Source organism: Staurois parvus, unplaced genomic scaffold (genome assembly GCF_062004578.1).
Source record: "Staurois parvus isolate SC_StPar_1 unplaced genomic scaffold, SC_StPar_1.0 ptg000634l, whole genome shotgun sequence".
Lineage (NCBI taxonomy): Eukaryota > Metazoa > Chordata > Amphibia > Anura > Ranidae > Staurois > Staurois parvus.
In genome coordinates, this window is record NW_028318430.1 from 3,578,770 (window position 1) to 3,602,888 (window position 24,119).

The window sequence follows — 24,119 nt, forward strand, 5'->3', positions numbered from 1 at the left end:
ATTTTGTATATGTTTTATTTTCCCTTGAAAACATTCATAGTAAACATTTCCATTTGACTAAAATATGATGAAGTGTACTCAGGTACAATATGTATAATGCAAACACATTTATTATTTAATTTTAAATAAAATTATTTGTGTTATTGTTTATATAAACCTATGAGCAATAATTTAAGTAATCTCTACAGATTTAAGAAATGATAAAAGAAAATCCAGGAATTAAATAAAGGAATTTTTGACTCAATAACTTCAATGATTTAGCTTGTATGAATAATTGACAGTTGCTTAGGAACGTATATGAAGCACGGAAGAGTGACAGTGTCTAGACTCTGCAGTGTTAACTACTGTGTGTGCCATATTCCACCCACCTTCTAAACCTTAGAATCTAAGGAGACACATAGGCAAATATACAGTAGGTGGAAGAAAGGCATGCCATTGTGAACAGTTACTGAAGGGACTGCTGATTAATTGTACTGGTACATTATCACTTTAGTTTTTTTAATTATTTTTACTTTATGTCATGTACTGTACATACTGATTATCCTCCTTATACATCAGGTTTGTTTTTCCTTTGCTGGGTTTTACAAACAATAGCATTCTTTATTTTTTTTACAGGTACTTATATAGCACCATCAATTTATTCAATATATATACATATATATATATATATATATATATATATATATATATAGACATTGTACATTCACATCAGTTCCTGCCCTCAAGGAACGTACAATCTAAGGTCCCTTACTTTCATGCATACACATACTAGGGCCAATTTAGACAGGAGCCAGTCGGTTGGGATTCAAAACTGATGACCCAAGTTGACCCTAGGTGACATATAAAATGTCAAATATTTCCCGCTGTATAGGTTTTCCTCATTGGAGCTTTAAATATATATCTAAATCAAAGTACAAAAAAAAATATTGCATCTTACTAATACTACTGCTACTTATTTCTGATTTGGTCTATAATATGCAACCCCATCTTCATCTCCACAATATAAAGGGGATGTGTTTTGTAGTTTACAGACCAGAGCTGGACAGTGCTGATCCCACTACATGAGATTCACGTGCAACAAAGGAAGAGTGCAGAGGAAGTCAGACACTCATGTAATTTTTAGTCATTTTTCTGTATCACAACATTTAAAAAGAGACAACACATGGGGAAAAGTGCACATATATCAAAGATGCATTAAATATGTTATCTGTATTTTGTCCATCCATTTCTGAGATTTGCACAGCTCCACCACACAGCTCTAACCTGTCTAAAAGGGATGGGGACCGGATTTTGCTCTGCTGCAGTTTTATTCATACATTAAAGATTACAGAGCTGCACTAAGATACGGCTTTTGTATCTGCCTGGAGTTCAGATTTAAAAGAGAAGTTTGAGAAAAAAAAATAGTCTTACTAACCTAGGTGGATGCTGCATCTGTCCCTCACTGCCTTTAAAACTGAGAAATGAGTGATCAAAGACCACTAATCAATCAGTTCATGATCTTCAGTGAACAGACAGCTGGTGATTCTCAGTCACCAGCTATCTGTTCTTCCCCTCCAATGCTCACTGGAGCTTAAGGCTGTGAAGGGGATGGGAGCTACTGGATCAGGCTCTCAGCGGCATGCTAAAAGGCTGAATTGGCTGCTGCTCAGGAATCTGGGCATATCCTGACATTAAAGTCAGGATCTCTCTAAGTCTGGAGCAGATAAGTGGCATCAGCCAACAGCAGACTTTAGCCCACTGTCGGCTCACTATGGGTCACAGCAGTGCAGAACTAAGTGCACACCTGTGACTCACAGGAGAAGTTTGGCCAAAAGAGCTTTGGCCATACTTCTTCTTTAAGTAGATTTGTACTTTTCTTGAATGTGGTTATAATTGGTTTGCACTTGTAAATCTTATGGGCATTTTGTCCAAAAGGTAGAAATACAATATAGTACATACATTTTCTGTGTAGAAGTGTGTCTTTGGCTAATGTGATCATTCATGTTGCCATAGGGGTGCTAGTGGTGCACTTTGCTTACATATCTAATATTGTACATTTTCCTTTTTCACAGTTAAGCCCACCATTATTGATGTGGACATTTATGTAAACAGCATTGGACCAGTGTCTTCAATAAATATGGTAAGGCTGTTTTACATTCTACTTAATAAATAATTAATAGTATACTATTCAAAACATTAATTCATTATAGTATTCCATTCAATATGCTTTATGATTCTCTGCCACTGCTGTTAAACTGTAGACACATTGAATTATTTGCAAAAGTTGTAGCCCCTCCACTTTTCCCAGATAAAAAAAAAGCAAAAACCAGACTCTTCAACATGGATGTTTTAGGCAAGTACAGATCTACTGGGATAAGTAAAAAACGCCCTTGATGTTAACAAATTGTTCAAACAAAGTTTTTTTTTTTTTTATCCTCCCACCAATCTAAATTATTCCCCCCTTAAGCTCTGTGTTTGCCAAGTTGTTGCCTTCAAAGCCTGCAGCAATGTGTTCATTCTTCAGGCCAGCTTCTTTACCCAATGTCTGTACATGCTCAGTAGAACTTCATAGCCCTCTTTGAAGCTGGCTCCAATCTGTATCATCGCCCCACAGTCTTGGGCAAGAACTCCTATAGAGTATAGCCCTTTGGGACGTGGGAGGGTGGGCTACTGCAACTTATTTTGAAATTTTCCTAACTTTTAAGTCAACTCCCATGGTCGTTACTTTTACACTGTTCATTGTATTGCAGTCCTCAGTTCCTCAAATATTTATTGCCTCTGTTGTGTCATTTTTCTATTTTTTCTGAAAATGTGGATGAAACATATAATGTGATTCCATTGTGAAAAGCTTAGTAAAGCACATAAATCATTAACTACTGAGTAGAAATATTCGAGAAGGAATTATGTGGGAAACCTAAGCAAATAGATGTAACATCTAAATGTGACCTTAATATTTAATAATTAAAGCTCTGTGATTCTCTTATCAAAAAAGCTGAAGGAGAGGATAAGTGATAGCAATAGTTTACTGTGGGTTATATCACTACTTTTCCTTTCTCCTTTTTTCATGTTTTGTGTGGAACTTAGGCTTAAGTTTATTTCATTTGAGTAAGTAAAGACTAAAGACAGATCCTTTCATATCTAACAGAATAACTTTTATAAATAAACCGAAAATGGACCTAAGCAACATGTCTAATAACTGTCTGTATAGTCTCATATAATTATATTCAGACTGGCACTGAACAATGTTTGATGTCCAACTGCATTTTGTGGGGCAACACAGTCATCACTTTCTCAGACACTGGAGGTCAAGTAGGGTTTGCAAATGACATATCCAGTAATTAAAGGATAAGTTCACCTTTTGGACAAAAATAATAAATACACATTTTTTTGCAGGTAAAAAAAATGTGCATTTATTATTTTTGTCCAAAGGAGCCTGTAAAGCATTGCACCAGTGATCAGTAGATTGCTGATGCCATTCAGGTCTCGTGCAGACCTGTCAGAATATCTGCTTGCTGTATGGAATGTACAAGCAAGCAGATATACTGACAGGAAGTTTCAATGCACTACCAAGGTGCTCCATAGCACCGTGGTAGTTCATTGAAAACTGCAATCCTACAATTGCTAAGGATGTTGGGACTTGTAGGCACTCATTCACAGAACACTGTGAATGAGTGACGCGTCCGTGTGGATGGAGTCCCGCATGGCTGCACTGTTTTCAGATCTGACAGATAGTACGGGGAAACCTCTCCCCATACTATCTGTCAAAGGGGGGGGGGGGTGGCGGATGCAGCTGCGGCTATGGGAACATGTTACATGTTCCACCCTAAAAACAAATTTGCCAGCATTACCAATAAAAGAAATGAGGAGGAACCGCGAAAATTGGCCGATGCCTTTGCCCTACTAACAGTGCGAAAATCGTCCGATTATTTTTTCAGCCAAAAAATTGTCCGATAAACGAACTGTCTATGGCCTGCATAAGAATCATGTAATGAGGTATTCTAGTTAAACAAGCCACTCAATGTCTACTCATACCAGTTGGCCTTTGCCCTACAGCAGGGGTGCTCAACCTTTTGAATAGCAAGGGCCACTTAAGTTATTTGGTAACCGGTCGTGGGCCACAATGAAATGAAATGGTTCAGAATGCCGGCGGGGGGAGAGAAGGAGAAGCTGACTTTCAGTGGTTGCAGAAGGAAAATTGAGATGATTGGTTCCTGTATATGCCGCCCCTGCTGCCTCTCCTGTCCTAGTGTAAAACAGAATTTGACAGAGAGACCGTACAGGCGACCCCTGATGCCATAACGTTTTTTGGGGGATGTGGTAAAACTACAGCTCAACTATGAGGTTTTCCCCCAAACCACAAATGTAAACAAGCTCTTACTGTCTTAAGTCCTATATAAGGCTGCTTTCACATTGATGTGCTGTAGTTTACCTGCATCACGGGTGCAGCACAGTGCACCTGCGGCTTTCCTGGGGGTTAGCTGCACTTTACCATAGACTTCTATTATATCTTGCAGATGTGATGCAGTTTCTGAAAGCACACCAAAACTCCTGTTTTCAGGAATTTGAGTGTGTTTTCAGACAGTACACCAGACCCACAGGATATAATAGACATTTATGGCTCAGTGCAGCTAACCCGCAGGAAAGCCACAGGTACACTGCACTGCACCTACAGATAAGTGTGAAAGAAGCCTAATAACCATTTTTAAAAGTGCTAATATGCCCATTGTAAAACTATGTGATGTTCAATAAACTGACCTTTTTCGCTTCCAGCTTCTGCCAGCATCACTAGGCTGCTAGAAAGGTCCAAGGAAAAGTGTACTTGGTATCACTCTAGCTGGTTAAAGAGTCGGTGCTACAGAGGAGGCATTATGCAGCTCCTGCTTCCTCTGTGGCTGCTTGCTACCTCTGCTGCCAGCACCTGCTCCATGCAATCTGATGCTCTGGGATGGCTGGTTGGCAACCCGCAATCTGGGCTTACTGACTTGCCATCCCAAAGCATGAGGTTGTGGGCCATATTAGAGAGCTCTGCAGGCCACATTTGTCCCGCAGGCCACAGATTGAGTACCTATGCCCTACAGTGTTATTGATAGATCAAACTGAAACATTGTAAATAAATGGAAATGTTCATTCTTTATATGAAATTGGTCAGCCAGCATGAAAAAAACAGATTCCTTGAGCCACACAAATGAGGTAGATGAAGGAATCCTGAACTCACCGAGACATTGTATTATGACAGTGGGGACTCTCTGTTGTCAGAATACACTGATCAGGACCACAGCCTATTGGTTGCAAGCTGCTGATCAAAGAAGGTTTTCCGATGGGTTTAATTGACCTAACATTCTGTTTCTGTTGAACAGGGAGGGCTACACACAGACCAAAATATGGCAGGTCCATGCTGAACCAGCTTATTTTTGATTCCTGTGTACACAGCTTTGTTTTTCTCACTCACAGATTGATTCAACACTGAGCAATAGTCACATGCATACACAGTAGACCTGGTTACTAAAAGAAATCTACATTTATGTTTCATGCATACATTTCAGTTTCAGCTTGCAGTGTGCATAAAATATCAGAATAATGCTGCTTTTGTGCCTTTCATTCCAATAAGCTGTGCTAAGGGATGTGCATGGATCGGTTGAACCTAACATTTAAAAATCACAAACTACTTTGTGACAAGCAGCACAATTGCCACTAAGTATCAAATAAACATGTTTAAAAAAAGGCAAAACCCAATACACCAATAATATCCATAAATCATACAGATAAGGCAGCATATACATGAGAATTGTTTGCTGGAACCTTCATCTGCAAATAGGAGCATATGTATTTGTGTCCGCTACTTGCTGTGGCCAAACTTTGCACCTATAGTACACACAGGGGTTTATTTACTAAAGCTGCTTCACTCAGAATCCTGTGCATCTGGTATGGTAGCCAATCAGTTTCTAACCTTGTTCTAAGCTTTAGCAATAAACCCTGTAATCTGGTTTCTATGCAGAAGTGCACAATTCTGAGTGAACCAGCTTTAGTAAATAAAGCCTACACTCTCACTGTTGTACACTCCTCACAATTAGGACTATCGTTTTTTTACTTTTTGTATTTTTTACATTCAGTTTATTGAATCATTACACACTTTACGTAGTCCTATTCCTGCAAGAAATTTATAAGCAAAACAGCTAACAGATCTCAACTAGCCCCAGCTGGCATACATTAAAACTTTGAGTGTATGCTCTTCAAACAAACATTTTTGTTATTTAGGTTGCCTAGCTATATATGACTTAGTCTATCAGGTCTTGACAGTTGGGTTGATTTACTGCAGGAGTTGGCAATCTTCTCATGATAATTTATGTGAATATTCATTTCAATTAGCCAGTCAAGTATAAAGCAAATTACTGTTCACTTGGAATACCAATCATGTGTAGGAAAAAAAAGTAAACAGGAGTGTGCTTTTGTAATGATTGGGTTATCAAAGTGAATATTCAAACAATTTGATGTGTGAAGATTCTCAATGTCTGCCTCACTATCTTTTCTTTCTTTAGACGTGAAAAATCAGGCAAAAATATAGATGCTGCTACATTACATTATATGGTAGTATTTGAAAACATTGCCAAATTTGGACTTATGAGAGCAATAATATTATTTTTTGGGTTTTTGGCTATGCCCCCATTGACTGGTCCCTGCTTCGTGATATCATAAGTGGGGCACCGTCACTAAATAGTCAATAGGCAGAGACATGGACACCTGGAGAAGGACATTTCTCCTCTGCAGTGAAGATGATAGGAAATTTGAGACAACATATGACAATAGATTTATACTGGTAAAAAGGACTTGTAAATTATTATTTTAATCTAGCAATTAGTTTGGAAAAGTGAAGGGGAGGAGGGTTTTTCCCAGAGTTTAACCTTAACCTCTTTTGATTCTCCACTATGTTAACTTAATTGCCTAGTGGATTTTATATGATTTCTGTACTATATTTATTGTAGTTGTCTATGGATGCCCTGCTACAATAGCAAATAATAAGAAAATATTGTACATGCCATCATCTTATTTTCTTTAGCCATTCAGGGGACTGTGGAACATGGCAGTCAGTGTATCTCTAATAGGAGATCTCTGATAGAAGTTCTGTACAGAGGAAAATACAGGGCATCATCAGCAAGGAAAGTGGCTGCAGTGGATGGTGGAAGGATTTATCATTTGACGCCTCCCAAAGTCATAAGATATATCAATTTGCAGTATATCTTATTAGGAACATAGGCATAAGATGGAGAAAAGGCTTTGGTGTCCGTTTATGAACCAGCGGTAATAGATCGCTGCTCAGTTCTCCTACATTCTCGGACAACACAGTTCTCCTATGAATGCAGTTTATGAAACAGTTCTCGGAACAATGGGAGAACGGTCTCCAAATGCTGGAAAACGGTCTACAAACTCTGGAAAACGGCTGATTTTACTATAATCTCGTGAGATTACAGTAAAAAATCAGTTTACTAAGCAGAGGTAAATTATCTCTGCTTAGTTTGCTCTGGGCTGGAGAATCTGGAGGGAGAACACAGATCTCCAGTGAAGGGCTGATATGATCTCCTGAGTGTCATAAACTGTGAATGACCAGAGAATAGCTGAGATCCGTTGAATCGCAGCTATTCTCTGTGTCATAAACGGACACCTATGTCTCTTAACTCTAGCATTAGATTTTCAATTACTGCCACCTGACCCGGCAATTTTTGTATGAATCCCATACCAATGGCACTAGCAAATGGCCCCAGATGACTAATCTAATGTATGGACTGTGTTAAATATCTCATAAGTTTGAGGTATCTGTTTTTTATGGATTTTCCTGAGATATTTTGTTACACTTTTTGACAATTTGTGAAAAGTTCCTATTATGGCAAAACTACTAACAGTAAGTAAAACAATGATTGCTTATACCTTTGATTGAATTCCTTTTCAGTAGTACTTATGTGTTTGGTGTTTGTATATTTATTTAATAATAACCTGATATTAATTAATTGCTGATAGGGTCCGCTTTCACCTGTAAACAACTTAGAATGCTTTGCCGACGTGTAAAGATAAATTTCAACAATTAAACCCCAGAAACAAATCCCGGTATGGCACGATACCACTGATAATGGGACACATAGAATGAATTAGGCCCAGAGATAAATGCATTCTTTTGCAAAGGGAAATGTTTTTGCTTTAGACATGTACACGCTAGAAATTTTCATTTTGTTTTCTTCCGGAAGCATTCATTCATTAAAGAAATTTGTTTCAGCGCATTCATTATGTTGAACTGATTCGTTTTTGGAATTCATTACGTATTTTTAGCATTTGTTCTGTATATTCATTGTTCCAGGTGGATTTTAAAAATGTTGCAGTTACTTTTTGGAAGATTGCTATATATTAGTTTTCAGTTTCAATATTTCGGGTGGATTCATTATTCATATATCAAAAATATTCAGGAGGATTCAATATCTTCAGTTCCTTTACTCACTCACACAACAGTGAGACAGAGACACTAGCTAGACTAGGCACACACTGACTAAGAACTATACTGACTGAATGGGTTATTTTCTAAAATTGGAGAGTGCAAAATATGGTGCAGATCTTCATAGAAACCAATCAGCTTCCAGGTTTTATTGCCAGAGCTTAATTGAACAAGTTGAAGTTAGAACTGATTGGCTACCATGCACAGCTGCCCCAGATTCGGAAAGCACCAGTTTTATTAAATCTTCCTGAGTCCACCTATGAGTGGATTTCACTACTGAAAAAAACTAAACTCAGTGTCTATCAAGTCTGTCACTATCTCCCTCCCTACCTGATATATAAAACATTAAATGTACCAGCAGATATAATAACAGTACACACAATGATCACAGGCTAACTGACAAAGAGTCCATCTGAGGACTCTATGTGTGACAACACCCTGTCTGGGAGATTACCTTATATACATCTGTGCTAGTCCAACCCACCACAAGAAATGGCACAAGCTGATTGTACAGTATTGACTGGCATCATGTAAATCCGACATTAACAAATGGAACAAAATTCAGAATCCGAATGATCAAGTTCAAAAATTTTATTAATCTCCCCCATCTTCTCATCGCCTCATGTGACGCCATCAATTTGTTACTTGCATTCTAACTTTTTACAGATTCATTGACATTCATTACTATGTACATTCAGAGATACACTATGTATACATCTGAATCTCTGAAAATCAAATTTGTGTCTGAAATCGATTCATAACAAAACGCATGCCGAAAAACATGCAAAATTCGAAAATACATTTTAGACACGGTGATACTGCAAATGACACCTGTGGCAGTTGCAACTGATAGGTGGTGTACAACAAGCTGTAACATTTCTGCTTCATGGGGCTGCCAATTACTTATTTTGGGATCAATACCTTTTGTGTGATGGTGGAAACCTGTTTGGGCATCGTAACAATTGTACGTACAGAGATGGATGCGAACCTCCATTTTGCCAAAGGCCCTCCATCTTGTATCATTTCCATTTCAAATCAGCTTCCCCCCCCCTCTCTGTTGAGTGACACGTGGTCCCTGTGTGCTGGGTTCAGAAGTGCACAAGCAATCAGGCACAGCGGGACAGCTTCATGGTTATAAATCCCAAATTAGCTGGTGCCCGAGTGTCTGTTAGCTTCTCAATCTGAGATAATCGTAAAGCCATAAACCAGTCCTTCACTGGGCTTCAAACGCATACCTAGGTAGCCGTAAAACAGTCCTCACATTTAAAACCCACTTTTGCCTATAATTTCATATCTTAAGGTAGGAAACAATTACATAAAAATAAAGCATATATTCGGATAGCTCAGTTTAATGTGAGTTGTCTGATATCTTACACCGCTAGTTGAAGTCTACAGGAGAGCAGAAAGCCATATAGTTCTAGCTGGAATAGTAAAACATGGCATGTTTGATATCTAGACGTTCAGGAGATGATTCTGCATATTAATCTACCTGTGGATAGAATGTTACATGTACCTAGGGAAGGTTATTGACCCTGGTATAACTTGGGAGGGATTTTGGTTCTAGCCTGAGTCCCCCGCCTCAAACACCCCTCCCCAAATGAGGCAATTGGCTCTCTGCTGTAAGGAGACACCCTGCTGAGTTCCTAGAAAAAGGCTGTCAGGTTTGGAGAAGAAGTTGAAGAATTTTCCCTTTTAACATCGGAACCAACTGGGGAGACGGTACCCTTTTGCTCTGAAACTTGATCTGCTTAACCCAGGACTTTGGGCAAGTACTCTACCTCTCTAAACTTCTTTCTGTTATCTCTTTGCTGTGTTATTGCTCTCTGTATTTATATATACATATTGGCTACATCTTTTTCTGTAAATACTTTCATTGCACCATTTTGACCTTTTTAGTAATAAATCTTATTTTCCGAAAAGTTTTGAACTGTTTCTAAAGCTCTTTAATGCAAACTAAGAATCCCTGTCTCTGAAGAGCGCTACTGTGTGTTTTTAAACTTCTGTATATCTCTGCCTTCAGTGACAGTGTGTATACAGACGCTTAGTCAAACATCATAGTGTTATTGCTAATATTGGTGAGTTTCCTCCTTTTCTCTACAAAAAGGCGGTGGTGGCACTGTGAAGGGTTAATTGCGTAATTAACCTGACCCAGTAACAATCGCTCTCAGGCTGCAGGTACATAGATTGTGGTCTATTAGCTGGAAAATCTTTGTGCAGGGTGCAGCTGGGTGTGGCATTGTTACGCACGTGACAGCGCGGTTTTAGATCGGCTAGTCCTTCGGTCACGAGTTGGTGAGAAGGGCTGGGGGTCTGACGCCGCGACTGTCACAGGCTTGACTGGAAATTATTTGAAAAAAAAAATATATATATATATCTTTGTGTGTATATATATTGTAAAAATGTAATTTAATGTTATTAAAAATTACCTTTAATTTTCAATGTGCAGATGCACTTCTGTAAAGTTTAATGCAATGTACCACCCTAACATTTCCTCCTTGTGTGATTTGTACACTGATTTTTCCAGAAGTCTGCACTAAGTTTCAAGTTACATTTTAGGCATCCCCTGCAAGGGTTAAATACCCTGTAGCTTTTCTTTTAATATCACTGAAAACACACCAGCTGATAATAAGGAACCAGTCTCTCCCATCCAAAATCAACATGAAAATGACATGTTGAAACAAACAGATCTTTTTTCAAAGCAAAAATAGATAGGAATCTGCAACAAGGTTTGTTAAAATGCCTCCAATGTCCACAGTTCACCTAGAGGAGATTGCTTTTTCTTAACAAAATGTGTGGAATTACACTTTAGAAATTAATGAAATTCTTCTGCATTTTTCCATAGAAACCATTGTTGAGCAACGATGCATCTTAGTTTTGTAGAGTAACTCTCAGTTTTTCTCTGAAAATGCATCTTACACTACTATCACTTTATTTTATATATGAAACAAAAAAATCATCATTTCCTGTAGCATCTTGGAAAAAACTTCAATTAATACAAAATTAGATTTAAGCTTCATTTCTTGTATTTAGTAAATATCTTTCCCTAGCTATAGTTTGTGTCTGAAAAAATGTAAACAGTTTTGCTTTATTAAAATGTGTAATTTGTCGAGCTGGCTTTAAACAATGGTTGTAGTCATTTTTCTGGGAACGTTAAACACATTCCAGTTTCAGTATACAATAGGCTTGCTGCAAGCAAATGAAAACGTGATTTATGTTTGATATGTTTGCTCAATATTATTGTGCTTTCTTAAGTGACTTCATTATTTTTAGTCATTTTATCCTTTTACTTGTAGAAGTTTAATGTATTCTCTCAATGCATATGTGCTTAATTTTCTTTACCTTTCCAATTGTGTGCAAAATAAAGAAAAAAGGTTAAATCCTGTAGAAGGAACTGAATATTTTTGTTTTGTTTCTAGAAACCAGAAACTCAAAATCCATGCAAACTCTTCTTCTCTGCACACCAGTGCTTTTCCTGCACTAAGCAATATGGAGAATCTGTCTCAGTTGACACTTTGGGGTGGATTTACTAAAGGCTAAAAGACTGCACTTTGCAATATACAGTAGTTGCACTGATTGTCCCCAGAGCTTAGTGAATGTGGTGAAGTTCTGCTGATTCCCATTGTTCAATCATGTGCAAGCCAATGCTTTTTTTTTTCTTGTCCTTTCACCTGAGTGTGTATTCTTTACAAAGTGAAGCTTCACCACATTCACTAAGCTCTAGGAAAAATAAGTGCAACTGCACTTGCAAAGTTCACAGTCTATTTTCCTTTAGCAAATCAGCCCTTTTGAGTCTCACCTCCCCATGGTTTCCTAATGTCTACATATCCTGGTGTACACGGGAGATGAAAGAGAGGAATAGTTTTTTTTTTCTTCTCCCAATATTTGCCATGAATGATAGCAGGTCTAAATTCAATGAGGGGATCCCTGTGAGATTACAGGGATTGTTAGATTTTGTGACATCCAATGTTTTGTCCCATTTGACCTAACTTTTATGGGTCAGATCCAGAAAAGTTTTTTGGGATGGGGATGCTGTGTTGGTCCTAAGAATATAAAGTGGAAAAGTGCAAAAATCAGGTTTTGATTGTTGTAGGCAGGCATACAAAAAGCCATAGTTGCAAGCATTTGAAAAGAAATACACAATGAAGAAACTAAGAAAAAAAGATGTAGTGTGTTATAGTCACTGTCCACTGCCAGCATTAAAGAGATTGAGAAGAAAAATGCAGCATGATATGCAAGCCAACCACCAGGCCCTTCTAGACGGTCCCAAAAATGAGTATGGCCAGTAAATTGGGTGTTGCTTCACAGTATATGGCTTGCGTGTGCAACCTTTCTCTCTTTGCTATGATAGAACCTGGTGTGAGATGAGCCTCATTGTTGATATCAGTAGCAGGAATAATACCCTTCAGAATTGGTGTCAGTGCCAGCAAGTGTAACCCCCAGCAAGTGCCAAGACACAATAATAATAATTCTGAAAGAGAGGGACAGGAAGAAGAAAGAAAGGAAGCAGCTGGAGGGGGGCAGAGAAAGAGGGAGCAATGGTGAGAAGAAAGGAAAGGGAAAAAGAAGAGAGAAACAAAAGAGATACATTAGGGAAAAAGAGTGAGAAAGAAAAACAGAAGATTGGGGAAGTAAAGAAGGAAGTAGAGAAGGTCAAGGAAATGTAAGCTAATGCAGGAGGGAGGGAGAAGTCGCTGTAAGACACAGGAAAATGGGAAGGCGATATAGACAGTGACAGAAGAACATAGGTTATGAGAGTGAGGGTCTGAAGATTATCACCACCCACAGATGTGATGCATATACACTACTAATCTGATGTAGGCTGATGTAGCTATCAACAGGACCAAAGTCCTTGAAGAGACTCATCCATTCATAGACACACACCTACGAACAAACAAACAATGTCTTTTTCCCTTGATGGATCTTTCCTTAGGAGAGCATTCCATCAGAAAACATAAAATAAATAGTAGAAGTGAGTTCAGTGTGACCTGGGGAGGACATAATATCTGGTAGAAAAGCTTGGCATAAAGGTTTAGCATACTGCTATATGAATTAAATACTAGGAGGCCTGCTTGCTACTATAAGGTCCTCTTTTCAGCAGGGAAGTGGAGACACAGAGAAGCTCTACAAAAATTGCTTTCACTTACATCCCCACTTCTTCATGGACTCTACTATAAGGGGAGTGCATTGCTTCATGCGAGCTTTGCACTGTTGAAGTGGAAATATTAGTCTCTTTTGAACAGACTTGCCACCAGATAAAGATGGGGGTGATTAAAGGTATTTGGAAGTGCTTTGGCACAGCTATGCAACTCTGTAGCGCCACCAGATTTATAGTTGTCTAAAAAGAAAACTGAAATAACATGAATTAGAGGTTTATTAGAGCAGCACAGTATTAAAAGAAACCTATCCCTACAAATATATGAGATCTTTCACTGATTAATAATTAAGGAGTGAGGTCTGGGGCATTCATCCTTAAACTTGATTTACTACATCAGTGATCTGAAACAAGAAGTCCAAGTGTCATTCAACCTACTTTCTGTGAGCCCAGGGCATCAAGAACTACCCTAAAGTACAGAGTAGAGGGTAAGTTGCTCAGAGTTTACAAGAAAATACTTCAGAGAACTGTACCATGCAATTACAATGCAGTATTGAGGACCTGCCCACCTCCAAAGATAGAAAAGGAGCAAGAGCATTAATGGGGTTAGAAGACTAAACTAAAGACATACAACCACAAAAAAAGAAAACAAAAGTGGTAGGGGTAGGATTTGAGCTTTAAAGTGAATGCAAACCTTAAAGTAGAACTATAGGCAAACTTTTTTCATTTTGGCAAGAGTAAGGGAGGGTTAAAACCCCTCCCATGGCGGAAATTTACCTTCACTTCCCGTCCCTTAACCTGAACAGGAAGTAAGAGTAAATCCCAGCAAGTTTATTCCTTGGGGCCCCCCAGGTCACCAAAACTAGTATTCCCACTAGATAATTCCCCATCTATTACTTTTCTGGGGACAAACCAAAATCTGTGGTTTCTTTTACATATTTTCAATGATAAAGGTAAACATGACAAATAGAGAGGGTGAATCTCCCTAATGTCAGCACAGACAGCAATACAACCTAATAGGTGTTCTCATCCATCTCTCCTCCGTCCATAACTAAAAAATAAAACGTTTTGCCTTTATATATACTTTAATTAAATGGTTTTTTGTTGGTAAAACACTTTATATAATTTTTTATTATTTAAAATAGTTTCACTATTGTAATCATTTTTTGTGTCAATGCTGCTGATCACCTGCAGTCTGTTTACAGATATTTCTTGTCAATCGGCATGGGCTACAGCAATGCCCATATTGCATTTATCAGGACAGGCTACATAATGATAACAGGGACCATGCCTTATATTGTGTGTTGACATGGCCACTTGTAGTCTCTATTGAAAGCCTATGTAACAGGATGGCAATGAAGGAGTACAATTGAGAGAAAAGGACACAATGTCATTCTATAACAGGGAATTCCTAAACAAGGACCTTCAAGGCAGGATTACCAGGTATTATTTTAATGATTGCTGCAGATATAAACATTTTGAAAATAGCTTTTCAAATGATATTATCATGTTAAATCTTATATGTGATTTACTGATTAACTTTCCATATAGTCAGATTCTGCCTCTGATTTGATCTGTCAGAACAACAAAATGTGACAGTATATCCAGGAAGTTAAATTTTGTTGACCTGATAGATTATATCTGAGAAAAGAATTTGAATCATTGTAGCCAGAATAGATCTGACATTTTTGTGGCAATATCTGGCCTATAAAAGTGTCAGCATAACTAAAATTACCAAATGCAAACAAATGCAATAAAAAAGGCAATTGTAAGTGGCATTCCTAACAAGCAAAAAAAGCAAATACATGTGATATTTCTGAGCTGTATTTTATAGAATACCAATAAACAAACATTTACTGTATGATTGCTGCTAAAAGCAGGACAAGTCTGCATTTATGCCATGTAATGGTGAATTGAATTAACAAGGATGTTGTACCATCATAGACAAGAAATGTGATGTTAATTACTTGTGAGATGAAAATTTTGTAACCAAATGTTATCACTGTAATACCTTTTAAAACCTGTGACAAACTGTGAATGTGATTAAAAAAATACATAAGCAATGTTTGTGTTCCATATAAACAGTCAATAGATGCAGATACACAGGCAGACAGATCTTTATACAAATCAAGTACCTCATTCCCTGACTGCATTTTCTTCACACTGTCTCTAGTTTAATTATATTATTCAATGACAAAAGGTAAAAGGAATGTATACTGTATTTTGATTTTTTTAATTTACTATCCAGGACTAAAACATTTATTTTTCAATTTGTAGTTGGCAAATATGAAAGTATTGTAAATAGACATTTTATACGGTATATACCATTTGCTCCTAGGAGGTGACAGGCTTAAGGCTTAGATTTGTGATCACTGTGTTTGGAATCACAGCAATCGTAAGGCACAGAGCAGATCTGATCAGCTCTGTGCCTGTGGGCTTTCTTATTAAAAAGCTCAACTTGAGCTGCAAACTAAGTGATGTGGATGCACCCTGTATTACATGTCCATATATAAAATAAATATTTTATCAACCAGGATTGCACTTTTATTGAGCAATAAGTGATACAATAAAATATCTGATATCACAGAGGAATGATACAGCAACAAATATACTACACAGCAGAAGGACAAAAAGACAAACAGACACAGAAAGACCATTAGAATATTATAATATAAGAATATAACAGACGTGGGGGACAAAGATACATGCAAACACCAAAATAAGGAGAAAACCATCTCAAATAAGAGTTAAGCACTCAGCATTGCATCCACAGTTGCCAAATATTTTCATATTTTCCAGGACAATTCCTATTAATGTATGTCAACTTATACATTTGTAGCATTGCATTTATTGTAGATTCCCAGGAGGATAACGTGGGAGGAGAGGTCAATTTAAAGAGTATTTCCTTCTTGGCATAATACAATAAATAAAATAATAGCAATTTGGTGTACCTAGGTCTTTGTTCATCATCCTGAATACCAAGGAGCACCATTTCAGGTGTACATGGGAGGGACAGTTGTAGTTGGGCATTATAAGGTCAAATACCTCTGTCCAGAACTGTGCCACCCTAGGACAGGACCAAAACATATGAATGCATATACCCACAGCCATATGGCATCTAGTGCAGGTAGAGGACCTCTCCTTTACAGCCTCCATGGCATGTAATACAATCTGTGTAAAACATTTGTATGGATCACTTTATTTTGGGAGGATATGACCAATCTGGAGCTGTCCTCAAAACTGTCCTTCTAAGACTCCCTATATATAGAGTTGGAATATCTGCTTGCCACTGCTCCCACAGTGTATCCATCTTAGGAGATTCCACATAGTAGTGCTAGGTAGAACTTAGAAAAAGGCTAGTCCAGAATTTTCTGCACCAAAGGATCTTCGATTGAATCTGTTTCCAAAATGAGCAGAGTGGGGAACTGTGAGCGAGCTGCATGATGTAACTGATAGTAGAGGAAATACATCCATCTGAGCAGGCCAAACCGAGAGAACAGCTCCTTAAACGTTAACAGAGTACCAGAGGGCATAATGTCCTGAAGCTGCTTGATATAACACATAGCCCTAAACTGAGGATCAGAGAGCATCCTAAAGTGAGGAAGATATGGACCAACAATTAGGTTGCCTAAATCGTACCCTAGGGGAGTGTCAGGGAATGATAGGTCAGATTACTGAGTTCCTTAAAGGACTAAATAGTTTGGAAGAGCTAGTCCACCACAGTGGACTGGCAATTGCAAAGTGGATTTAGCTAAACGGGGAGTAGCACCCACCTACAGGAAAGTGTCTATACAGTGGTCAATCTCTCAGAAAAAGGAACCCCTGAGCCGTATGGGACAGTTACAGAACACATAACTGAATTTGGGAAGAAAAATTATTTTAAAAATATGAATTCAATCTAATAAATTTAAGGGCAAGTTAGTCCATGAGGAGCATTTCTATTTTAACTGTAACAGCAGGGGGCGGAGGTTAAGCCTATAAAAGCTTCTCAGATCTTTTGATAAGTGTATACCTAAGTATTTTAATTATTCTGCCTAAATTAGGGGAGTTGAGGCAGCACCGACTTATTCCAGTTAATACAAATACCAGAAAAGTGCTCAAATTCATAAAAAAATGCCAGGGTAGCCCAAAAGGAGGATTCTGCATCACCTAAGTATAGCAGTGTGTCATCCACATATAGTGTGATTTGTTCCTCTAGGGGGCTGACCTGCCAGCCCCTAATGATCTGAGAATCCCTTACCAAAATAGCGACGGCTCTAAGGCTAAGGCAAAAGGCTTGGGGAAAGGGGGCATCCCTGCCGAGTTCCGTGACCCAAAGGGAAGGATTCAGAAACTCTGTCATTAGCCTTAACCTGTGCCCAGGATGCACGGTAAAGCATGCCCAACTATTGGAGAAACCTAGACCCATAGCCAAACCTACGCAGCACCTCCCAAAGAAAGGGCCACTCAAATTAGTTGAAGGCCTTCCAGCATCTAATGACGCCACTACTCCTGTGCCAGCATTGTCATGTGTGGCCGAAAAAATGAGATAGAGATGACAGATATTAATGTCAGTGCCCTTCCCTGGCATAAATTCGGTCTGATCCACATGTATGAGGTCATGTATGAGAGGTGAAGGCCCAAGATTTTAGCTAAGAGTTTAGCATCAGAATTATTCAAAGAGATGGGCCTGTATGAGGCACAGTTCTCTGGATCCTTACCAGGTTTAGGCACCAACACAATAAGGGCCACAGACATGGAATATGGCAGAGTGACTAGGGAGGTAAACTGACTGATAAGAGCCATGAAGCTAGGTGCCAGTATTTCCTGATAGCAGGAATAAAACGTGATTGGAATTCCATCCAGATCCTGGGCTTTACTTGACTGCATATGTCTCAAAGCAGTCTGAACCACTACAAGCATGATATCTCTATCCAGCTGATTTCTCGCAGCAGGGGCAAGTGTAGTAAATGTGATACAGTCTAAATAAGCACTCAAGGCAGAAGTATCGTAACGCACCCTGGTGGAATAAAGCATTTCAAAGAATTGTTGAAATCTACTATTTATACAGTCTGGAGAAGTCAAGAGATCCCCATTTACAATTTTAATATTCTGTATATGGGTTACTGCAAATTGCCCTCTGGCCAACCAGTCCAAAAGCCTGCCATTTTTATTCTTATACTCAAACACCATTTGAGCTGTAGAAAGCAAGGATTTCTAAGTTTGTGCTGTACGAAAGATAGAGACCTACTGCAGGGCATGTTACCAGGTAGCATAAGTAGAACTAATAAAGATCACCACATAAGCTGCCTCTGCCTCATGCAGGGCACCATCTAACTGCTCCAGAGAGTGCACAGAATCGCTCTCCCTTTAGCAATATGGGTGACATATTCACCCCTAAGCCAGGCTTTAAAGGCATCCCACACTACTAAGGAGTTAACTGAGTCATAATTCGCAAGCCATTACTCTCAGAGAACCTCAGGGATATCATCATGAATTTTGGGGTCCAGTACTTGGACAGTCTCCTGAACCCCCGACCCACCGGCGCCACCATTTGCATGGTAAGCAAGGGGAGGGGGGTGATCCTAGATACCGCTGGAAAGGATATCCACAGATAGTACCTGAGGGGTGAAATTGAGGACACACATTGGTTAAGGCAAAGGTAGATTCCCACTGGGATAGGGCAGGGGTCCAAGAGGAGGGGGGGTGAAGTGTGTCCAAGTCCAGAGACATAACCAAATTGAAGTCTCCCAGGAGTAAAACATTTGAACATTCAAAAGTGGCAACCACCTGTATAACAGGAGAAAGTTGACAAAAGCTGGAGGTGGTAAATACAACCCTACTATTATAAAAGTAATACCGGCAATAAGGACATGTAATAACACATATTGACAACCTGGGTCGGTTTTCACTTCTAATAATTGGAACTGCAGGGATCTGTGGAGAAAAACACTAACTCTCCTTGCATAATTAGAATAGGTGGCGTGATAGTGAGAACACACCCAGGCTTTTTTTAGACTCATAATACGAGAGCCAATCAAATGGCATTCTTGTAAGATACATATATGAGGGGTATATCTATGGAGATAAGTAAATACCAGAGACCTTTTCATGGCAGAGTTTAAGCAAACATTCCAGGAGGCAATAGTGAGCTTGGAAGTCAAAGATGACAATATAGAAAAGGAGAACTATCAGTACGGGCAGGCTATCCATGCCCAGGAGAGAAAGCAGCCTCCAACCCAAATGTCTGCAGTATACCACTATGGGATGGCAATAATGCAATATACAACAATAGAGTAATACTATAACAACAACCTGTAAAAAACACAGAAGCAATACAAATAAAACAAAACCAACAAGGGCAGCAACAGGTGACTACCCCCACCCCCCTCCCCACAAAACCCAGAGCCCTGGGCAAAGTGTTCCCATTAAAGAGATACTGGAGTTGAGAAATATAATCTTATTCAGATACTTGGCCAAATGGTAAGAACAGCAAAAACAAAAAAACAGGACTCTTCAGACGTCTTGTACATCTGGCTCCTCCTATGGATGAGGGGAGAAGTTGAAGAACAGGATACTCAGGTCTGGAAGATCAGAATACAGTCAACAAAAACAAAAAGAAAAAACTAGAACCTGAGGTAGTGTAGCCATTGAAGGCATTACACAGGATGTAGGATGTAGGAGGCAGCGATTCCAGCCAGGTAGCAGTATCCCTTGGTGAGGTAAAGAACCAGACTGTTTCCCCATCTACCACACGCAGCTTAGCAGGGAAGATGAAACTATAGAAAATACCCCTAGCTATCATGGTGGCCTTGACCGTGTCAAAGGACTTGCACAGTTTCTGCATCTCCACAGTATAATCAGGAAAGATCAGCAACTTGGTGTTACGATAAGCCAGCGGTCCTTTAGCCCTGGCAGCCCGCAGTACCTCGCCCTCATCCTGAAAGTTGAGTTGACAAGGGATAAAGGTGCAAGGAGGACAGCCCTATAGGCCTGGCCATGGTGAGACAAGATGAGCCCATTCCACAGTAGAATAAGGGGAGAACTGCGCAGGGAAAAAAAAGGATCACAGCATTTTTTTCAACAAATACAGTGGGGTTCTTACTCTCTGCTCCCTCCATCAGGCCAACAATATGGAGATAGTTGCACTGGCTCCAATTTTTGGGGTCTGAGGCCATATTGGAGAATCATGCCAGAAGCTCTGCTGTAGGAGGAGCAGAGGCCAACTAAAAGGACGTGTCCGGAGGAAACCGGAGCTCCTTCTCCCCAAGGGTTCTGTGAGGCATGCAGAATCCAAGAAATGCAGTGGAAAGCCAAAGAAGTTCCGTGCAGCAGAAAACATGGATAAGTCTCCAGCAGAGCTCTGGGAAAAATGCCCGCTCAGTCCGCCATCTTGGCCACACCTTCAAAATAAATATTTTACATTTAAAAATATATAAAACATTACTATAATTAAAAAAATCTTAAAAGTCGTTATACTTTCCATATAGAGAGACGGGGGAAAAGGAATGGGACTTCACAGATACCAATGTCATTAGGACCACAAAAATATATAAAAACTTAAATTTTATTTTTAATACTTAAAAAAATAGCTAAAACACCATATATATTAGAAAAAATGGTCAATAGTTTCATTAAACAATCAACATTTGTTACTGCATCATTTTAGTAGAGAGAGATGCGTATTCCCCTCAGGTATAGAAACCCAATGTGTTTCAATTCACTAAGAATCTTCCTCAGGGAGATATGATGCAGAAGAAGTTTCTAAGAGATAAAAACATATACATGAAATAACATACATCAAATATATATCATATATTTTTTTCCCCACAAATAGAGCTTTCTTTTGGTGTTATTTGATCACCTCTTCGTTTTTTACTTTTTGTGTTATAAACAAAAAAATCCCAACAGTTTTGAAAAAATATATATATTTTTTTATTTTCTGCTATAAAACATATCCAATAAAAAATGTAAAATAAAAATTCTTCATAAGTTTAGGCCAAAATGTATTCTGCTACATATTTAAACTATGAGACATGTACTGGAACTTTTTTTAATGTTTTTTAAATGTTTAAATAAATAATAATTTAATAAATACTTAATTATTTTTTAATAATATTAGTAATGGCAGCGATCAGTGACCTATAGCGTGACTGCGACATTGCGGCAGACATGTTTACACTAACTGACACTTTGTGGGAACCAGTGACACTAAATCAGTGATCAGTGCTAAAAATATGCACTGACACTGTACTAATGACACTGGCTGGGAAGAGATTAAACATCTAGGGTGAAGAGAGGATTAACTGTGTGCCTAGCTATGTGCTTGGTGTACATTAGGTGGTGCTTTTACTGGGGGAAGTGAAGAATCATGTTCCCAGCTTTGCAGGGACACACAGTCTTTCACTCCCCCTATCAGAACAGAGCTCTGCCTTGTTTACATAGGCAGAGATCTGTTCTGTGTCTTACCTGAGGATCGGTGGGTGTCGGTGGACATCGATTCACTGGCACTCACAGATCGGCTTCTGCTGTTACTGTTCACATCAGAAGCAATCAACCGGTGGAGTGCGTGCACTCCCTATAGCACTATAGCAGAAGTGCAAACATCACGTGTGTGTGTATATATCTACAGTATATGTGATTTTGCACAGGAGGGCTGCCTGTAGCAGTAAAACTGCTATAGGGCGGACCTTAAGTGGTTGTACACAATTGGTAATGAAAAGGAAAAAACAAGACTTGCAAAACCATTTGTCATTACAGAGCCTAATTTCTACAGGAAGCTCCTGGGTATATTGAAACAAAAGGATGCCGCGGAGGTCCGCACACAGGTGAAAACTAGTACTAATAAAAGAAAATATATATTTTTATACCAGAATAGAGCCTTGAGTCAAAGTTGGTACAGAAACCAATGTAATAAACCAAAACTCCAAAAAACATACATTCATTGTTTACTCATGGAGAATATCATGCTGTAAGCAGACCCATGTATCTTTGAAGGATTGAGAAAAATTATATAAAAGCAATCACATAGGATGATGGTACAAGAGGAAGATTTTATGATATCAAAACAGTGTCACTACCTCTGTAGGTAATTCAGTCAACTGCATTGACTGAAACATCTTCTGCATCGTATCTCTCTGAAGACGTTTCTTAATGAATTGAAACACCTGGGGGTTCTATATCTGAGGGGAATATGTATATCTATCTACTAGAATGATGCAGTAACAAATATTGATTGATGAAACTATTGACCATTTATTCTAATATGTATGATTTTTTAACTATTTTTTTAAGAATTGAAAAAAATATATTTATATATTTTTGTGGTCTTAATGACATTGGTGCCTGTAAAGTCCCATTCCTTTTGCTCCAATCTTTATATATTGATATTAGGGATATGGCACCTTTTCCCATTCAGTGTATTTCCTTTACCAGGAAATAAAATCTTATTGATCGTTCTACTTTCCATTTATTATGCTTCCTCGTTTTGTTTTTTGTGAAACCTAGTATATTGGTGATATAAGTTTTAATTAAAAACTCTGCAGGATGATAATTGATCTCCAATACAGAAATGGAGACCAGAAGACCTGGTTTGAGCTTTAAACTGAAGAGTCTCCATATAATGTTTAATATGTCTGTGTGCTTCATGTCCTAAATAAGTGTATAAGTGCATCCCAGTGGGTAACCACAACTTGTTGTTCTGGAAATCCTAAAAATCAATACACATCCTGCAGTATCTTCAACAACATTGAATGTTGTGACTTGCTACATTAGGCTCAGAAAGGATGAGACACTTTGGTAGCATTCCAGTACGCATTTCCATTCAATTTAGACAAGCATCTTAATAGTTTTTATTATAAAACAGGCTATAGATGGAAACAGGTAAACACTTGCTTTAGTGGGTCCTGAATTCATCATTACCACAATACAATTATTTGTAGCTTTTTTTTCTGCTTTGTGATCTGCTGCCAGGTTTTAATAGCTATATTTTTTTAAGTACACCATGTGGCAGAGTAAGGCCTCGTTCACACCATATGTTCAGAAAAACTGATGAAAATTGACATGCATGTTTCATTTGTAGAGACATCCGTTTACATCAGTTTTCATGTTAGCTTCCATTAGTTTTATACACATTGCAGATTCCTGCACAGAAATTTTCTGCACGTCATACTAGTGTTATGATGCGAACAGGGCACATAGAGAACAATAGATTTCGATATGCCCTTGAAGAACGTGTGCAGAAAAACTGACATCTCTGCACCATGGTGTGAACTAGCCCTAAGGATTCTTCTGCACCAGAAGCAGTTACAAAGGAAATACATTTCTAAAGCAAGAAAAGAAAGATGGTTAGCTTAAAGGCCACGTGCATATTGAGGATACTACTCACCCTCGACATATCTCAGTGCTGCCCTTTGCATTTTCCTCCAAAGTTTTTTCTGCTACACTTTCAGGTTTATGTCCCACAGGATCATTAAATCATTTCCAGTAAGCCCAGTTTGTCAACCACACACCCCCTATGAGTGTCTCATCATGCAGTCTGAGCTCACAGTCAAATGTTGCATAGTTCTATAAAGCAGTAAAGATCATCCATCA

General features: G+C 38.6%; 1 protein-coding gene across 2 annotated transcripts in view; it reads left to right on the forward strand.

The window, feature by feature from the left end:
- GABRG3 (gamma-aminobutyric acid type A receptor subunit gamma3) overlaps positions 1–24,119 on the forward strand; it is a 772,615-nt gene that overhangs the window by 162,381 nt on the left and 586,115 nt on the right. For both annotated transcript variants that reach the window (XM_089693488.1, XM_089693489.1), the window contains exon 3: positions 2,052–2,119. In XM_089693488.1, the coding sequence (XP_089549614.1) occupies positions 2,052–2,119 (68 nt within the window). The remainder of the gene's footprint in view (positions 1–2,051; positions 2,120–24,119) is intronic.